Source organism: Dipodomys merriami, unplaced genomic scaffold (assembly GCF_024711535.1).
Source record: "Dipodomys merriami isolate MVZ:Mamm:240054 unplaced genomic scaffold, mDipMer1.0.p SCAF_1, whole genome shotgun sequence".
NCBI lineage: Eukaryota > Metazoa > Chordata > Mammalia > Rodentia > Heteromyidae > Dipodomys > Dipodomys merriami.
The window spans coordinates 20,173,326-20,191,580 of record NW_027202270.1 but is presented as its reverse complement, the minus strand read 5'-3'; the positions used below and the strand labels follow the sequence as shown (position 1 = coordinate 20,191,580).

At 36.9% G+C, this 18,255-nt stretch overlaps 1 protein-coding gene across 2 annotated transcripts in view; it reads right to left on the bottom strand.

Moving 5' to 3' along the window:
• Positions 1-18,255, bottom strand: part of Abca12 (ATP binding cassette subfamily A member 12) — a 179,343-nt gene that overhangs the window by 36,923 nt on the left and 124,165 nt on the right. Inside the window, exons 23-32 of one of the 2 annotated variants that reach the window (XM_070027397.1) lie at positions 16,932-17,046; positions 10,247-10,576; positions 9,061-9,130; positions 8,845-8,979; positions 8,277-8,432; positions 6,708-6,894; positions 3,457-3,675; positions 1,988-2,184; positions 953-1,113; positions 197-433 (exon numbers count right to left, since the gene is read on the bottom strand). In XM_070027397.1, coding sequence (XP_069883498.1) covers positions 197-433; positions 953-1,113; positions 1,988-2,184; positions 3,457-3,675; positions 6,708-6,894; positions 8,277-8,432; positions 8,845-8,979; positions 9,061-9,130; positions 10,247-10,576; positions 16,932-17,046 — 1,807 coding nt within the window. The remainder of the gene's footprint in view (positions 1-196; positions 434-952; positions 1,114-1,987; positions 2,185-3,456; positions 3,676-6,707; positions 6,895-8,276; positions 8,433-8,844; positions 8,980-9,060; positions 9,131-10,246; positions 10,577-16,931; positions 17,047-18,255) is intronic. The other variant, XM_070027486.1, reaches the window with a different exon arrangement.

The following is an 18,255-nucleotide window of genomic DNA, read 5'->3' as shown; positions in this document are numbered from 1 at the left end:
GAAGGAAAGAAGGAAAGAAGGAAAGAAGGAAAGAAGGAAAGAAAGAAAGAAAGAAAGAAAGAAAGAAAGAAAGAAAGAAAGAAAGAAAGAAAGAAAGAAAGAAAGAAAGAAAGAAAGAAAGAAAAGTAAAAGGAAAGAGGTTAGGAAGGAAGAAAGGGAATTAGGGAGGGAAGCAGGTTATCAGGTTGAGATGTACCTCTTCCACAGTGGTGTCTGAAATGCCATAGCAGCCAATGTTGAGGTCACCCATGCCCTGGTCCAGGGCTCTTAAGAGAGAGAGGTAGGCTCCTGAGACTTTGGTACTAAATGGAGGAAGCACATATACAAGCTCTCCCCCAATATCTTCCTTGAGGTAGGCATCAGGGAGGTGTGAACGGATCATCGTTGTCACAGCCATTGTGTCACAGACTCTGTTTGCATCTAAATTTGGGCTCTATGGACAAAAATGGAAGTTAATCACTCTCCTTCACACGTGGTACTGCCAAGGGTACTAATGGAGGGGAGGGAGGGGGTGATGAGTTCTAGACCTAAGTCAAATCACACATCACTCTTGCTGGCCTCTCCTTGGGGTATTTGGGGGCCCTGAGGTTGTTCACAAGTTATTATGCTACTAGCCTCATTCTCTTACCCCACTGTCCCTTCTCTAACTTTGTTGCCCACCCTCCTCTCTCTTTCTTGTTCTACTTCAGCAACAATTATCTTTCTGTTGCTAGAGGGCTCTAGGTTCAGGCCCATGTCTTTCTGAAGGGCCTTTGCCCCTAGAGAGTATCATGCCAAAAGTATAAAAAAAATAAAAATAAAAGCCTTATTTTTAAGATAATTTTGAAAAAATTAGTTTAAAATAGTGCAACAACACTAGCAATTGTTGGTAATAAAATTGCAAAGTCTGTCCCCATTAGAAGAATTGATAACTTGTGACTGCATCAAGAGGAGTATTTTCTCTTCTACGCACCTTCTTCTTGGTGAGTGTCAGGTGGTACCCATCCCCAAACGCCTCCTTGAGGTAGAATGGTGACCCGCAGCACCGCAGTCCGCCCTGTTCCAAGAAGGCAATGCGATCGCTTAGCACTTCAGCCTCATCCAAGTGGTGTGTCGACAGAATGATTGTTCTGGCTTGAAGACACAGCAGAGAACAACCGAGAGTGAAAAGTGAAGACACAGCTCCCATGATACACAGAGTTAGCGAGAGTAAATCCTGTGACTTACAAAGACAAGAGTCACGTTTTATGAGCTAACTGGAAAAACAAAATCAAAACAGGCCAGAAGAAAAACCTCCAAAATGATCAAAGGGAATTTCAAAAGGGTTTTCTTCAATATTGGGGGACTATTTTTCATACAAGTTGGCAGCAAATAATCATTTAGTATCCTGTATAGAGAAATGTCCATCATGTGCTCTGTGTGCCTTGGCAGCTGTTTCCAATCTGTCAAAGTTTTACTCCTGTGGCTTCAATTTTACCTTCAGTTCTCTCTCTCTCTCTCTCTCTTTTTTTAGTTCCTTTGCTATGAAAAAGCAATAATTTTAATGGCTCTTTGAATTTCCTCTCTGATTAATCCACTCCACTCTGATTACTCCTTTGCTTCACATCCTGTTAGCACTTATTTAGTCTGTTTTCAGTTTATTTTCATTTGTGTATGTTTGGTATCTCTAATTAGATTCTCAGCTTCTCTTGGCAGATGTTGGAACTTCTGTTGGCTCTGCATGAACTCATGGTCTTAAGCTCTCACTTGGCTTTTGTGCTCAAGGCTGATGCTCTACTACCTGAGCCATCCTACTTTCTACTTCTGACATTTTGCTGGTTAACTGAAGAGTCTCACAGACTTTCCTGCCTGTGCTGGCTTTGAACTGCAATCCTCAGATCCCAGCCTCCTGAGTAGCTAGGATTACAGGTGTGAGCTACCAGCATCGGGCCTTCAGCTTGCTTTTGTGTATATCAGATGGCAGAATTCTGATTGTTAAATGAAAAAAGTTATGAGAAAGTACTCATACCAGCTTTGTTCTTGGATATGACATCCCATATACTTCGACGAGAACATGGGTCAACTCCAGTGGATGGTTCATCCAAAATGACCACCCTTGATCCACCAATGAGTGCTATGGATATCGATAACTTCCTCTTCATCCCTCCTGACAGTGTTCCAACTCTCTTATGACGATGGCTATAGAGCCCAGTATCTTTCAAAGTCCTTCAAAAATAATTTTTGGTGGTTATTTTAACAGACCATTTGAGTTCTGGGAGAACACAGTAAATACACTAAGTGGTCATCATTCACTAAGCCATTATTATGCCTTCTATAAGATGTAATGCAATACTGAAAATTCAAAAGTTTATTTTTATCATAGATTTAGAAGTTAAAAATTAATATTAAGAAGAAACAAACCTAGGAAAGATAAATTCTATTCATTTGACAAATATTTAGAGTATATGACTATTCTGTTTTGTAACATATCTTATGTGAGGAAGAAAAGTAGTGAACAATAAAAATTCCCACCATAAGGACATTGTAGTAATATAATGTGCAGGGAGGGATGTGAAGGATATCCAGGAGATAAACATAGTCTCAAGCAAGTTTTTAATATGTGAGATGGTGATACAAAACAAAAATAAATAAGCAAAACTATCTGAGCTAAAGAGTATCAACATCTTTTCTATATTTGATATTCAAGTAAGATTTGAGCAGAGGTCAGGAAAGTGGTCATTTGACCAAGAGGATGTCAAAAGACTTGAGGCTGGAGAAGCTCTTATGTGTCAAGTGCACAACTAGGTTCATGTGTGTAGAGCATAGTGAATAGAAGAACACAAAACTGAAACAAAACTGAGATCCAGCATAGGTCATTAGGGTCTTGTTGGGTCTTGTCAGCCTTGATAGTGCAACTCAGTGTTTATACTGAATGTGGCAGGAAGCAATGTGAGTATCTCGAAATGGTCTGATTTGCATCAAGTGCACAACTAGGTTCATGTGTGTAGAGCATAGTGAATAGAAGAACACAAAACTGAAACAAAACTGAGATCCAGGATAGGTCATTAGGGTCTTGTTGGGTCTTATCAGCCTTGATAGTGCAACTCAGTGTTTATACTGAATGTGGCAGGAAGCAATGTGAGTATCTCGAAATGGTCTGATTTGCAATAGAAAAAGATCTCTCTAGCTTCTCTTTAAGGAATAGATTGTAAGGAAGAGTATAGAAGCCAGGCATTCAGTTAGTAGGCATAAACTAGGGTAGTAGCCTAGAGATAGGGAAAACAGGATTTAGCCACCAAGAGAAAGAGAAATAAACAATTTCAAGATAATTAACCAGTGAGAATAATGGATTAACATATACAGACTATCAGAGAAGTAGGAAAATTAAGAAGCAGTTAGGGCATGCAAAAACGTTTCCTATTGGTATCATTGCCAGAGTTTGACTAAGGTCTTTGAGAAAGGATCCCAACCCACATCCTGATTCCTGGCATAACTCACCTCTTCACTTCTTCATGGAGCTGCTTTTTGGTCCACTGAGGAACTTTGATGGAGCCGTATAAGAGAAGGTGCTCCTTCGTAGTGAGGTAACTGAACAACACATCATGCTGCATGCAAACACCCATGTTCTTCCGAACAGTATTCAGGTCTGTCTTGGTATCTTTTCCATACACAAAAATGGTACCTGCTGAGGTACCAAACAGCCCAGTCAGCATGGATCTGGGAATGAAGAAATGTCAAGTTAGAACGAGGCCAAGCATTTACGTGATATATTAAGATTTACAATCTCACATGTTAACCAAAAAAAAAAAAAGTTCTATTATATCTCTTCCCTCAAGGTCAAGGCATGAAATAAAAGGAGATTAAATGAGAGTAAAACAATAAAAATAACATTTAAGCTCTTAATAATTTCAAGTGTTATATAAACATGAATGATGGTGAATTTGGTGGTGATATATAATCATAGTGCCTGTCTGGAAAGGGTGTACTAGTTGGGAGAGAGAAGGGTGAACTTTCTTGCTATTGTTTCTAACATATTTATAATGTAGCATGTGATTTTCTTTGTTTCTTTGTATATTCCTTCCCCAACAGTAGAACCCCTGTTTTCACAGTATTTGATGTTGGTGCCCTGTATAGACACTTCTCTAATTCAGGGAGAGAAGGGAAAAAACGAAATGCTTAAATAAGGATACAGGTTGACCCATTGTAACAATGAGATGTACAAAACACTACATTTAAAACGAACTTTACAACTTCAGTGGGAGGTGGGGGGTAGTTTTGGAGGTGAGAGGGAAGGGATGGTAGGGGGAAAACAAAGGAGGAGGCAACAATGCTTGATAGGAAATGTTCTCATTACCTTGCTCATGTAACTGTAATCCCTCTGTACAGCATTTTTACAATAAAAAACATACAAAAAAGAGGATGATTACGGTAAAAAAAAATACTTCACATGCAAATAGAACAATGAAGCTTGTTGTGATTGGTTTGGGAAGGGAGAAGGGAAGAGAAGAGTGAATGATAGAGGGTGAATCCCATCAAGGTAAACTGTTTGCAGATATGATTGTGTCAAAATGTAATCCCCTTGTATAATTAATTAATACTGACAAAAACAGAAAACAAAAAACAAATACCAAAAACTCCCTCCAGTTATGCTTTTTCATTGTAACTACACTCTCTCCTGAAATAACTCATGAACTTCCTTGACATTCTAGAGTACAAACTGACAAGTCTCAAATTTATATTTCTAGCCTAGACCTTATCCCTTATTCCAAGGCTTATTCTATCCATCCAACAGAGAGTGTCACTTTTCTGTAATATACCTTAATAGGGCCTCTTACCCAAGATGATGCTTGCTTGCTTGTAGGTTGATTTTTACCTTTCTTTCTGTGATAGATTCATAAATAAGTTGCATAAGCTGAGCACCCCAAGGTCATTTTTGTGCTTTCTTCCTCTCTTGGTCAATTTACATATATGTATTTCTGTTTTTTTTCACAGCTTCTACCATGGGGGCCAGCCAGCATCCCTATTAGTCCAGGGATGTAAGCACCTAACTCATCTTCCTATATACACCCTATCCTATTGTCTACATTTGACTAGAGTATTTCTACCCAGATAATTCCCTATCCTCTTTCCAACATCTGTAAAACAGGGTGATTACTCAAAACTCGTCTACTCCCTCCATTATAATACAAGCACCAGGAGTTGTAGGGAAAGGACTTATTTTCTCATTACTTTCTCAGTACCTTACCTATGCCTGGCAATGAATCCCTGGAGACCAAATAGGAAACAGTATCATATACAATTTTGTCATAAAATGCTTTGACATACAAATAACATATTCTATTCTTTATCTTCAAATGTTTACAGTCAAAAGAATAAAATGGGGCTGTCTTAGCTAAAATGATAGCCTCTTTAAAAGTCTTCTCTGTTCCTTTTCTTCCCATATCCCTTAGTTCCTTTTAGGAACCTTGTTTTTGAAGCAGTGTAGTCTCACTAGAAAGGCAACTCTGGCATTACACAGGTTGTGGATATGGGAGAGTCTGGATGTGCACTTGTATCATAACCTTCTTTGTCCTTTTTTTATTTACAAAAAGTATTCATTTCAGTGTTTTGGCAGTCACAGCACTTGCTCACAATGATTCAAAATTGGATGTGTAGCCAGTGACTCTTAAAGGCTACAGTGCAGACCGCAGCTTAGCACTGAGTCAGCAACTAAGCAAATGAGGACCATTGGAGGAAAATCACATAAAAAAGTGGCAAAAAGAACCGTGTTGCTTTAACAGCATTGGAATATTTTCTCCATTCTGACACAGGAAAGCGTGACATAAATGGAGGGAGCCTCTGTCCTGCTCTTGGCCCTTTGGATCCTTACATGATAGTTGGTGAATCTTTTCATTTCCTTCTGAGTCAAAGCAAGTGTTTCCAATAGTAAGCAGGCGAGGTTGTGTGCATTCATACCCGCCAGGGTGTGCAAACTCAAAGTTATACATGGGCCTGGATATGTATGTAAAATAAATGAGACAGAGTGATGGCTGCCGCAGTAGGGGTTGCTGGACACCAGGGATGAACCAGAAAGCAGATGTTCTCATTAAGAGAACAGCCACTAATGAGCCTCAACCAGTAGTCACTGCCTAAAAATGTGGACTCAGTGTTGCAGAACTTCATGCTTTCTAGGATATGCCTCAGAAAGCATTTATTTTCACTGGGAAATTCCTCATGTTTATTTATTGGCTCTGAATGAATATGTTTAAGATGTCTTGGGTAGGCCAACGCTAGATGGACGAAGTATGTCTTCCTCCTGGTAGACATGATCTGTTTTGTTATTGTTGTTGTTGCTGTTATTGTTGTTGCTGTTTGGTGGGGGGGGGTTCATAGTTTGGTACCTTAGAATCCCTTGTTTAGTATAAAAATTGAACTAGCTGACATCATCTAACGAGTACAATCCTTCTGTATGAAAAGTTAGTTTATAAAATGAACTGTATTGGGCTGGGAATGTGGCTTCACGGTAGAGTGCTTGCCTAGCATGCATGAAGCCCTGGGTTCTATTCCTCAATACCACATACACAGAAAAAAGCTGGAAGTGGTGATGTGGCTCAAGTGGTAGAGTGCTAGCCTTGAGCAAAAGAACCTCAGGGACAGTGTTCAGGCCCTGAGTACAAGCCCCAGGACTGGCAATAAATAAATAAGTAAATAATAAAAGAAATATATTAAAAATACACTTCTGGATATGAAGCATTGAAAAGAAACATTACATGGTAGTAGTTTTCCCAGCTCCATTGGGTCCCAGCAGTGAGGTAATATGCCCTTCATAAAAGTTCAGATTGAGATTATCCACAGCGACTTTTGAGCCATAGATCTTTGTGACCCCATGCAGGGCAACTCCAATTGGGAGATCCCTAGGTTCAGGTTCAATGTTGGAGGGAAACACAGATTCAGGACCTAGAGAATAATCAAAGGAAAAAAGATAAGCTCACAGTAAGGGAATGCAGCAAGAATTAGAGTCTAATTCAAAATTGAAGGTTATAGACATACAACCTTTTAAATAGTTTTTTTTTAATCCAGATACAATGGTTATGGTGTTTTACCCCTCTCTTCATAGTTACAGAATGAATGAATGTGTAAAACCACATTCTTCACCAGTCCTCTCTGTTAGAGAAAGAAGCTCCAGAATATAATATCAGAATTAGAAGTTCTTTTTTTTCTTTTTCTTTTTTTTTGTCGGTCATGGTGCTTGAACTCTGGGACCTGGGCACTGTCCCTCAGCTCTTCAGCTCTTGAGCCACAGTGCCATTTCCAGTTTTCTGGTAGTTAACTGGAGATAAGAGTCTCACAGATGTTCCTGCCTGGGCTAGCTTTGAACCTCAATTCTCAGATTTCTGCCTTCTGAGTAGCTAGGATTACAGACATTTGCCACAGGTGCTGGGCAGAAGTTTGTTTGTTTGTTTGTTTTTTTATGTGAAAGATCTTAACTATTCAAAAGATAAACCTAAAAGGCTTTGTCCTCTGATTGGGCAGGATTTTACTAGATTATGGATTTTTGTTGTTGTTGTTGTTGATGATGTTTTGCCAGTTGTGGGGCCTGAACTCTGTGCCTGGGCACTGTCCCTGAACTCTTCAGCTTGAGGCACAGCAGCAGCACTTCCAGCTTTTTTTGCTTATGTGGTGCTGAGGAATCAAACCCAGGGCCTCATGCATGCAAAGCAAGCACTCTGGAGCCACCTTCCCAGTCCTAGATTATGGATTTTATAGTGGCAGGGCTAATAGCTTAGATCTGTGGTTTATAGAAGCCAATTCATTCATCAGTATCTACACTTCTTTTTGGCATCACAAAGGGACCACTTATACGGGCCATGGGCCATAGTTACTTGATAAAGATGACACTGCTCACCTAATGTCAGTGTTACATGAGCTTTAAATGATTTCCGTAGCATTGGTAGTAGGTTATGCTAAATTACCCATACCTGGTACTTGGATACTCCTTATGACTGGTGGCAGATGTTTGGAATTAGGGGTGCAGACTGTGGCCAAGGAGCAAAATTTTTCTCTGTGTGAGGCTAACTGGACCACAAAAGGATCTATGATCTTGGCCTAATTAACACCATATGCTAACCCACTGAGCTAATGAGCCCAGAAAAAAAGAGCCACAATTCAATACCCATAAGAACCTAAACACATATGTGTAGACATACTCACCCATGACTAAGAGGGTAATAATTTTGCCATTTATAAAAGCATAATTAAAAAAAGAAAAGCATAATTAAAACTACTAGTCACCCAGTTTTACACCATTTCTCTTACAGTAATGCATGTGGTGGACCTACTTGTCTTACTGGAAGATGGGTTGGTGTTCTGCATCATGATGTTAGTAAACATGAGGCCATTGCTTTTCTCATGCTTCACCTCTGCGCACCCAAACCGCTCTTTCCAATAGGAAGGAAGGACTGGAAAATACCATGGAGCTGCCATACCATACGTCCCTATAGTAAGGCAGATTAAGAATGATGATTGACTTTTCATTTGAAGCACTGGAAACTAAACAATAGGATACTACATATGGTTATGGAAATCGTTCTCCTGAGAATTGGGAGACTTGCGTTTTGCTTTATAACATCTACTCCTTAGTTGAAAAGATGGATTGACCTGACGCTATTCATGGCTTCTTAATTTACTCCATCTTTTAAAGGATTATCAGAGAAAAAAAGTGACAATTTATTCATCCAAAATTTTTGGTTCATTTTAGGATTTTAGTATTTCTCTTTTTTTTTTGAGAGTATAGATGGTCTATCAATTATTAGAACATATATGTTCTGATATTAAAACCAGTATGGTTAACAGAGATGACAACCATAAAACAAAAATAATATCTACCTGTAGAAAACATGTTCATACCTGGGAAAACATTCCTGACATACCAAGCGATAAGGAAATAAATGAAAGAATCAGCTAGGATGAAACAGCACAGCCAGCCAAATGAGGTGGTATCACCCCGGACCGGGGAGCTATACATGTTTTCCCACTGAAGACCTAAAGATTAGACACAGATAGTTATTTTTTCCTGACACATTTATAAAAGATAAAACTCAGTTTTAAAGAAAGTGAGCCTACCAACGCCTTGTTCTTCATATCGTGCAATGTATTGGCTTGCGTAGCTGAACGCTGTTGGGGACAGCAGGCTCTGGGGAGAAAAAATGAACAGCAGTGATAGTTCTAGCAGATTTCACACCTTACACTCAGAGTGATCTTAAAATACTTTCAATTCTGGACATATAGATTAAATTGAGGCTCACTTTCTAAGTGTATTAAAAAAAAAAAAAAAACAACTGAGCTCCCTTTCCAAGCATGACACAATCCAGAGAAAAAAAAATACAACTCAGTTTAAAAAAAAAGAATAAAAGGAAATGGGATACCAAAAGATACAGCTAGAAAATTAGGACCTGGAAAATATTTGCGAAAAATCCAAAACATACTGGGCTAGAGGCATGGCTCAGTGGTAAAGTGCTTGCCTAGAGAGCACTAGGTCCTAAGTTCAAACTCCAGTACAACCCAAAAAAGAAGAGTAGCCTACAACATATATTTAAACTCACTGGTTGTTGTTTGGCAATCTATAACATAACAGTATGAAGCCTAAATTTAAATGAAAACATTACGGGTAGAAGATGATTTCACTTCATAAACTTATTTTGGTTAATAAGAAATTTTATGAATGAAAATATACTAAAATATCAATGGATTGGAAATTGATAGTTGCCACAAATTCCAAACTTAGTTTTTGTTTAACTCTAAGTAGTCAGTGCTGGATAAAAGTTATTTATCACAACTTTTATCCATAAAGAGCAATGTTTGCTCTTATAATGATGTTTGCTTCTGTTCCTTAAATTTTAGCGGTGATAATCCTTAATTTAATGCTTGTGAATGAAAAGGTAAAAAAGAACTCAAAGTCACATGTATGTATTAACAGCATACATGCTGTTAACATTACTCCTATAAATTATTTTATTTCATAAATGCTATGAGCATCATTCATATATTAGAATAGTTCTCACGCCTGAAATTCTAGGATTTCATAGTAATTGGGTCAGAAAAAAATTTAGAATTTGCAATGTTCTCTAAAACATTGTATGCTTTATTTTAACTGCTCCTTCTTCAAAAAATGGTTAATGTCCTCACTTGTTACGGCTTATTTTGCTACCACCAAGCTTTTACAAGTGAACTTTCAGTTTGAAATCTTAGAACAAAAAGTGGAGGGGGGAGTCTATTCATTACCCATTGGCCAACCCCACAGAGGACTTACCATGAACACCTTTATCACGTAACTTAATTCATCCTCAATTGTAACCATAACAATAAATGGAAAGAAGGCAATGACGTAGATGAGACTTCCAATCAGAGCGGCAATGTTCGTGTTGTTGAAGAAGACACTGATAAGGTAACTCATGGCAATGACTGAAAAGCTATAGTCCGAAAAATACAGGAACAAAATGAACCCATTTGTCTTAGGAAGAATATTGCCAAACTTGAGTATGACAATGAGGATTGCGATGGTAACCAGTAAAAATCCAATACTCTCTATAAGCCAGGCAAAGAAATGGCTACAGGAGTTCACGCCCATCATCTTCATGTACTGCAGGAGGAAGACAGTATTAGATGCTTCTTAAACTGGTCAAATCTTAAGTAATAACCATTTTGTATCATGATAACATTTCTAAGAATTTCCATATACATGGAAGTAGGTATTCTAATGTTTTATAGATGTATGTATGCATGTATGTATATATGTATCTATCTATCTATCCATCTATCTACCTACCTATCTATTTATCTATCTCATTAGACTACATAGACTATATGTAAATATATAGTATAAATACATATATATCAAGTATTTGTCCATGTGTGCTGTGTGAAAAAAATTACAATAGCAGACCATTTTTGTTTATATGCTCCTAGAGTGGTGCCTCAAACTAACAAATGATTTAGTGAAGTGCCCTTTTAAGAAAAACATTACAGCTCTAGGTCTGGGTATAGAGCCTCGTGGCAGAGCCCTTGTTTAGCTATGTATAATTCAGTCCTTAGCATCATATGCATACACAGGAACAGGAACACATACACACACAAATGGCAATCTATTTTTTAACTCATATGTAACTGATGTCACCAGAATAAATTAATTTAAAATATATCATCAAATTTGTGGTGTCTCCTGCACAACTTTACAACATGAGCTTGACCTCTGTATAAGCGTGGCTTTTTCAAGCTGGAGAACAACTATGCATGGCTTATCTTCAAGTTCAATGTGGAGGTGAAGATAATAAAAGCCCACATTTAAAAAGATTTTAAATAAGCATTAATGAACAACACAATGTTATCTACAAGTTGCTCAGAGAAATAGATTTGATCCCTTAGAACTTAAAACATGGCAACATGGCTGCTGTCAATGGGAATCTTTTGCCTTTAGCCCTGACTTTTCTAACCTTACCATTCACACGCACTCTACAATCAGTTTTACCAGCCTTCTTTTACAAAAAGACACTCAGACACTGGCAATGAACTCAGGTTATTTCTTTCAGGGGTATTCTTAGATAATTCAGCGATATCCACAGGGCCAATGTATCTCACCATCAAGGTAGCAAAATAAAGCTACAAGATCTGATTGTGTTTAACTCAAAATATTCTGAATGACTCTACAGTCCTCTGTGTCTTGGTGGCTAGAGACTTGTTAATATGGTACTTTAGAGGAATCTGGATATCCTGGTTTCTAATTTCATGATACATAATCAATGTTCAGATTTATGAATCTAGTATTATGTTTTAAAAAAGAACAAAAGAAATGCCTCACCAACAACTTTATGATCAGATCTATAAAACTATGCACATTAGCCAATATATTTATATACATATATGCATATACATATATACATATATTATATATGATTTTCAAATTTAACTTGCCTAGGAAAATAACAGTAGAGTATGCCCTGGATTCTTTGTTCTACAAGCCAAAGTAGCAGATTTTACTTGCTGGCTTTTCTTCTCTCTTTTTTTTCCTTTCATTTCTTTTCTTTCTTTTTTCCTTTTTTTTTTTTTTGTAACATCACATTCTGATAACTCCATTGCTCTGTTGTTAGCATTGGAGACAGCTACTTGACTGCCAATAGTCTAAGATGAGGGCCTCATGCTAATCACCAATAAGAAAAGCCCATGACTTTTCCTCCCAACTTTGCCCTCTCTTTCATCTTCTTTTCTGGCTCCTATGTTCTCCTCCTGGGTCCTGTTACATTGGCAGTTAAAGTCTCAACCAATGCTGCCATAGGAATAAGAGTATGGTTCAACGTGAAAAACCTACACAAGGCACAAATTCACTCTGGAATGTTTCCCCTCATTGTAGGTTTGGTATTTTTGAAAATGAAATTACATTTTAGAGTTGAAAAAAAATATATCTTAGTTCAGCAATTTTTGCCTAGTCCTTCACCCAGTTTAAGAAATTACTGTGTCATATTTGATGTCTATACTTCAGATACTTATTAATTCCAATATGGTTATAATGTGTTGGCTTTTTTATTTGCTTTTTATGCTATTTATATTTTGAGATTTTCAGACATGTTATAGGTAATTGAATATAATTAAATGGAGGAGATAAGGAACCCATGTAACTATTTCACTTAAATTTATGTGGCTTCTACAAAGACCATCACCAAAACTGCATTAGATATCAGTAGAGGGTGGTCTCACTGCAAAAATCAAACATCTAGAAGATACCAAGGCCATGAATTAAAGCTGATATCATACGTGTCAATGTTTTCCTTCCTTAATGATAGCTGCAGTATAAAATATCTTTACATCTAGAATGTTCTCCACGTACAGACTTGCTAAAAGATAATTTGCAAGGTTGGAGATTAGGGACAAAGGTACTTATCACTTATTTTGAACTTTTTGAGACTCAAGTTGGAATTCCTATTTCTAAGAGATGATAAAAATTGGAGACTGATAATTCTGGGGTTTTGTTTGTTTTTACTGAGACAGGCTGAGTTAGGTGCTTTCTAAAGCATCCACCATTGAACATGCCAGGATGAAATGGCAGTGTTAAATTTTAGGATTTTATGCCATTGGAACAGCTGCTATTTATAAAGAGAAAGAGCAATGAAAGCATGTAAGTCATCCATGAACTATCCAGATTCGCTGCCAACTTTGTGGTAACTCACAAGACCTAACTTGTTCATGGAAGATCACCCATCGAGAATGGCTGGCTGTGCTTTCTCAGATGCCACCAGTTCCTCCTCAAAGTGACAGATGTCAGGTGCCAGCTTTGCAATCAAAGAGTCACTTTGTCCCAAACCTCCCAAACCTTCCAGCCAGAGCAATTCATCAATATCTGATAACTGGTTGCTCTAGGGAAGCCCCTCTAGACTGTGGTCAAAATAGGCTATCTATCAGAAACTTTCTATCAGAAAGTAATAAGAAAGTTTCTATGAGATTTGGTTGAATGAATGTGCATCCACTTTCATGAGACCCTATGTACAGAGGTGGACATTAATAAGGGACTGGAACTTATAAATTCATTTATGAATTACAAATAGTTATAATTGTATATTTATGGTTTCATATATTAATAAATTTGTCTGACAGCAATGTCATTCAAAAAGTATGTTAAGGATAAAATCATTGGGAATAGTGAAATGCAATTTTCTGCGTCAATTTTAAAACTATTGTTATTTTAGTAAGATAAAAAGGATATTGTGGTCACTACTGGGAACTTTCCAAATCCCTACCAGTGGCATGAATAATATATGTCAAGAAAGCATTAAAAAAAATCCCATTTAATATGAAGTCCCAGAGGTCTAAAAGTTCTTGTATAATTCTTGGTAACAACTCACAGATAATCTGACCTGAGAAAAAATAAGAATTCTGTCTCTGACTGAAGGCTCCAATAAGAAGCTCACTTATAGGACATGAAAATAATAAGAAAAAATGCTCTTCTCTGTGCATTATTAAATTAGCTTTAACATTTCAATTACTAAAAGCAAATAATACAGAATAAAACTCAAAGAAAAGTCTTTTTTTCCAACAGTGCTTTTAACTATAAGCTTATTTAAAAAAATAAACTTGTTGGTCATTAGTACTTGTGTCAATTTCAAAGGTAAAGGGATTCACCAGAGACATATCATAAAAAGGTGAAAGATTAGTAGCTTCATTGAAATAGCAACTAACTTGGGGTCCTTGACCAGATCTTAGAAGACTTATAAAAAGAAAGAAACAGCATTATAATTTTCTTTATCTTTTGGTTTAATTTGAATTTAAATAAACTAAGAAGCAGGTAGTTTTGCATTTTAATTGAACATGAAGTGGTGGCACAAATAAATGATGTGATGGCTCTGGCATTTAAGAGATTGTCTTTTATCAACTTCAAAATTCTTTTTAAAAAAAAAATTGTTGTCAAGAAAATGTAAGATAATGAGTACCAGTAAGTTCGTGTTGAGCTTATAATCTCAAAAGTCTTAAGCAAAAGTATCCAGGATATGAAAAAGGATTAGTCATAAGTCAAGATCATTAAGCTCAAGGCCTAGATCTATTGTTAACTAGGTCCATAGTCTTCAGCAGGCTACCACCTCTCTGCTCCATGCTCAGTCTTTTCATCGCTGAAAAGAAGTGGGGGGGAGGGCAGGTAAGATGGGATCTGAATGCAGTGGAGAGATGCTGAGTAGAAGCATTGGGTTCATTCAACTCATGCCATATCTACTACTTCTCCCAGTTCACTTTACAAATATACCCCATTCCTTTGAGTTAAGGCACATGGATTTTAAGATGTGCCATTATTTTATGTGCTACCAAGAAAGAAAAACCTTGTCAAAAAATTATTACACCCCATTAAATTCATCTTAATTTTTGGAACTTAAAAAAATAAAAATTCAAATATAACATACAAATAAAAAATAAGTATCTCCTTTATTTTGAGATATCTGGTGTCTGGAAATGTCATCTGAGTGAAATCTAAATAAAACAACTCAAAGAGCTTAAGAGATTGGACTTAAGTCTACTTAGAAATGGACGCACTGATTTCAAGTTCAGTAATTTTTCTACCAGATTACTTTGAGTTGGGTTAAAATTTAATAGTAGATGCTATCCCAAAGAAGGTATAAAGCTACCAAATAAAAACTAGCTACTTGCTTAGCAAATATGAAGACCTGGGTTTAGTTCCCAGCACTGCAGTGTTTTCATACAGAAATGAATGTAGTGTACTTTCAATGGAAAGAAACTTCATTATGACTTTGATATCTTTTGGTGGCATACATACTCGCATACAAATACAATTATTTCTAACACAAAATATGCGTGTGAATAACATACAGGTATGTGTAGAGACATACATTCATATGTCTAGGTTTGCTGTCACAAATAATACTTTTTACCTTAAAATATCTATTTTAGATATGTATTTTTAAATAGAAAACACAAATCAGTTTCTGCAAGTTTTCTGCTTCAAAGTTTTCCTTTAATCTGTGAAGATTCACTTCTGAGTACCAGAAACCCCAGAGAGTTATGAGGTAGGGGTTTGTGACAAAATAGGATCTGAGATATGGATCCAAGATTCAAAACTGCAACCAGTAAACTACTGTGTAGTATAATCAACATAGCAGATCTAAACTATTTGATGGGGTGTACACCAAATTGTAACTGAAATTAAAAATTGTAACTGAAATAAAAAATATGAACTATTAAGACAGAAACCAGTTTCAAGTATAAACACACGAAGTGTAGCTTTACTAGTGGCTCTGTAATACCTGTAATACTAGCTTCTCAGAAGGCTGAGATCTGAGAATCTTGATTTGAAGTCAGGACAGGCAGACAAATCTGAGACTCTTATCTCTAATTAATCAGAAATACACAAAAGTAGACATGTGTCTCAAGTGAGAGAGCTCAGTGAGCAAAAAAGTTAGGTGAGAGCAAAAGTTCAAGCCCTAGTACTGACAGAGGGTCGGAGAGAACGATGAGAGAGGAGAGAGAGAGAGAGAGGAACTAGGCTTACAATTCTACAATCCTGAAACTGAACCAAAACTAGGAAGGTGTGATGTATGTCTTGTACAGAGTAATAACTAATTGCTTAGAAGCATTGGCAACATACGCCTGAAATGTACACACTGACTAAAATTACTTTAACCTCATTATTTCAGATTTCCAGCTATATCTTACAATAATTATTGTGTCTTGGTTTTGAAATGTTTCAACTTCCTTCCTATTCTGCAAATGAGCATAAGAATGGACTCATTACATGATCAGCAGATAAATTAATTTCTATTCTGATACAATCTAACAACTACACAATGCTTTATCATAAATTCTTAAAGGAGGTAACGTATTTGGATTTGGGGTTAATGATAAGATGTATGCCCAAGATAAGATCATGTTCCACACTCTAGATCCAGCTTTCAATAGTTATAATATTATTAACCTCATCACTAGCATAACATGAAATCTTCGATTCCAAAACTTAGGAGTCACCGGGGAATAAAGGAGAAGGTAATTGAAGAAGACAAAGTATACTAGAAAGAATGTTTTTCTCGAAAGCTCAAATCAGCCACAAGTCTATATCTTTGGTTATATCTATATCTACATTTGAACTTGCTTAGTTACCATGCCAACAATTTCTGGCTTAATTGTTAGTATTGCTGTTATTTAAACTTCCTTTGTTAGATCCTGTGTTCTATAGGTAATTTTTGTAGGCAAAATTACTCGTGATTAAATTTGTACTCCCAGTTTATTCAAAGTTATTCAGAGTTTGTTTTTCAGAAGTACTGGTTAAATGACTTTTGTGTCACTTTACGAGCAAACAAAATAAAGCTGCCTTTGTGGTTTGTAAAATGTTTGTCTTCCTATCTAATCTACAAGGTATAGGTTAGGCATTCTGAGGTTGGTGAAAATCATAGTAATTAGCTGTTCTTTGAATAGGACTTATTCATAACAAGGGAAGATTCCCAACATACCTCATGAAGCCGAAGGTCTTTCTCATAAACAAGCTTTTTTACAAAGGCAGCTATAAATACCACCCAGGCAACCATGAGCACAATTGGAAGAGAATAAGAGACACTGGTTAGGAAGCTGTAAGACAAAAACAGAAACAAAAGAATCCAGTGACTAACATGAATATCACCCTGGTAGACCACAATATGCAATGAATACCCTCCCACTTTTACTGAAATTATACTTCTAGTTGGAAATCAAGAATGACAATTGATATTACCCCATTACCTATGAAGTGGGTAGCTGACTTAACAATGGGCCCATCGTTTTCTTACTGTCATGCTACAAGAGTAAAAACATAGTTCTGAACTATTGGATAATATTACTATATTAAGTGAAGTGCCAGGCACCAATGGCTCAAAGCTATAATCCTAGCTACTCAATGGGCTGAGATCTGAGGATCACAGTTCAAAGCAAGCCTGGTAGGAAAGTACATGAGACCCTTATTTCTAATTAACCAGCAAAAAGCTTGAAGTGGGGCTGTGGCTCAAGTAGTAAAGTGCTAGCCTTGAGCAAAAGAGCTAGGGAACAGTGCCCAGACACTGAATTCGAGCCCCTGTACTGGCATAAACACACACACACACACACACACACACACACACACACACACACACACACACACACACACACATACACACACACACAATTCCATATTGTTTAGGGTGCATCTGAATATATCCTGTGTGGGGAAATATTTATTATATAGCAATAATTGCAACATTCAAAACTCTTCCATCTAAACTAAATTCCTCCATAAAAGGCAGATTTAAAATGAAATGATGGATTGTTTTCTCTAACTAAAAGCTTTATTCCAAAATTACAGTATATGATCCTAGGAAACTCACAGTTATTATTAAAGTACATTTCCCAGAAAGAAATACAATGAAGTCCAAAACATTTGATTTAAAATGTAGGCAAAGAATTTGTTTGTTTGTTTTTCTGAAAAGGAAATGTTTCACAAATGGTATAGAAGTGTCTTTTCTTGGGTAATGTGTGAAAACCTAGAGGACGATCCTCAGGCTCCAAAGGTCTTCTTGTGTCTCTAGATCAGGATGCTTGAAAGTTCAAGTGCAGTGGTTCTCTGTCTTGACTGAACATTGGAAGCACTCGAAAAGCTTATTAAAACCCAGATTTCTGGACCCCATTCATCAACATCTGATTTTTTCATATCCAGGATAGGGCTGGAAATTTGCTTGCTAAACAACTTCCCCAAGGGCTGCTCTGCTAGTGGTCCAGGGAGTCATGATTCTGACAACTGCAGCCCTGGTATGGGCTAAGATAAAGTAG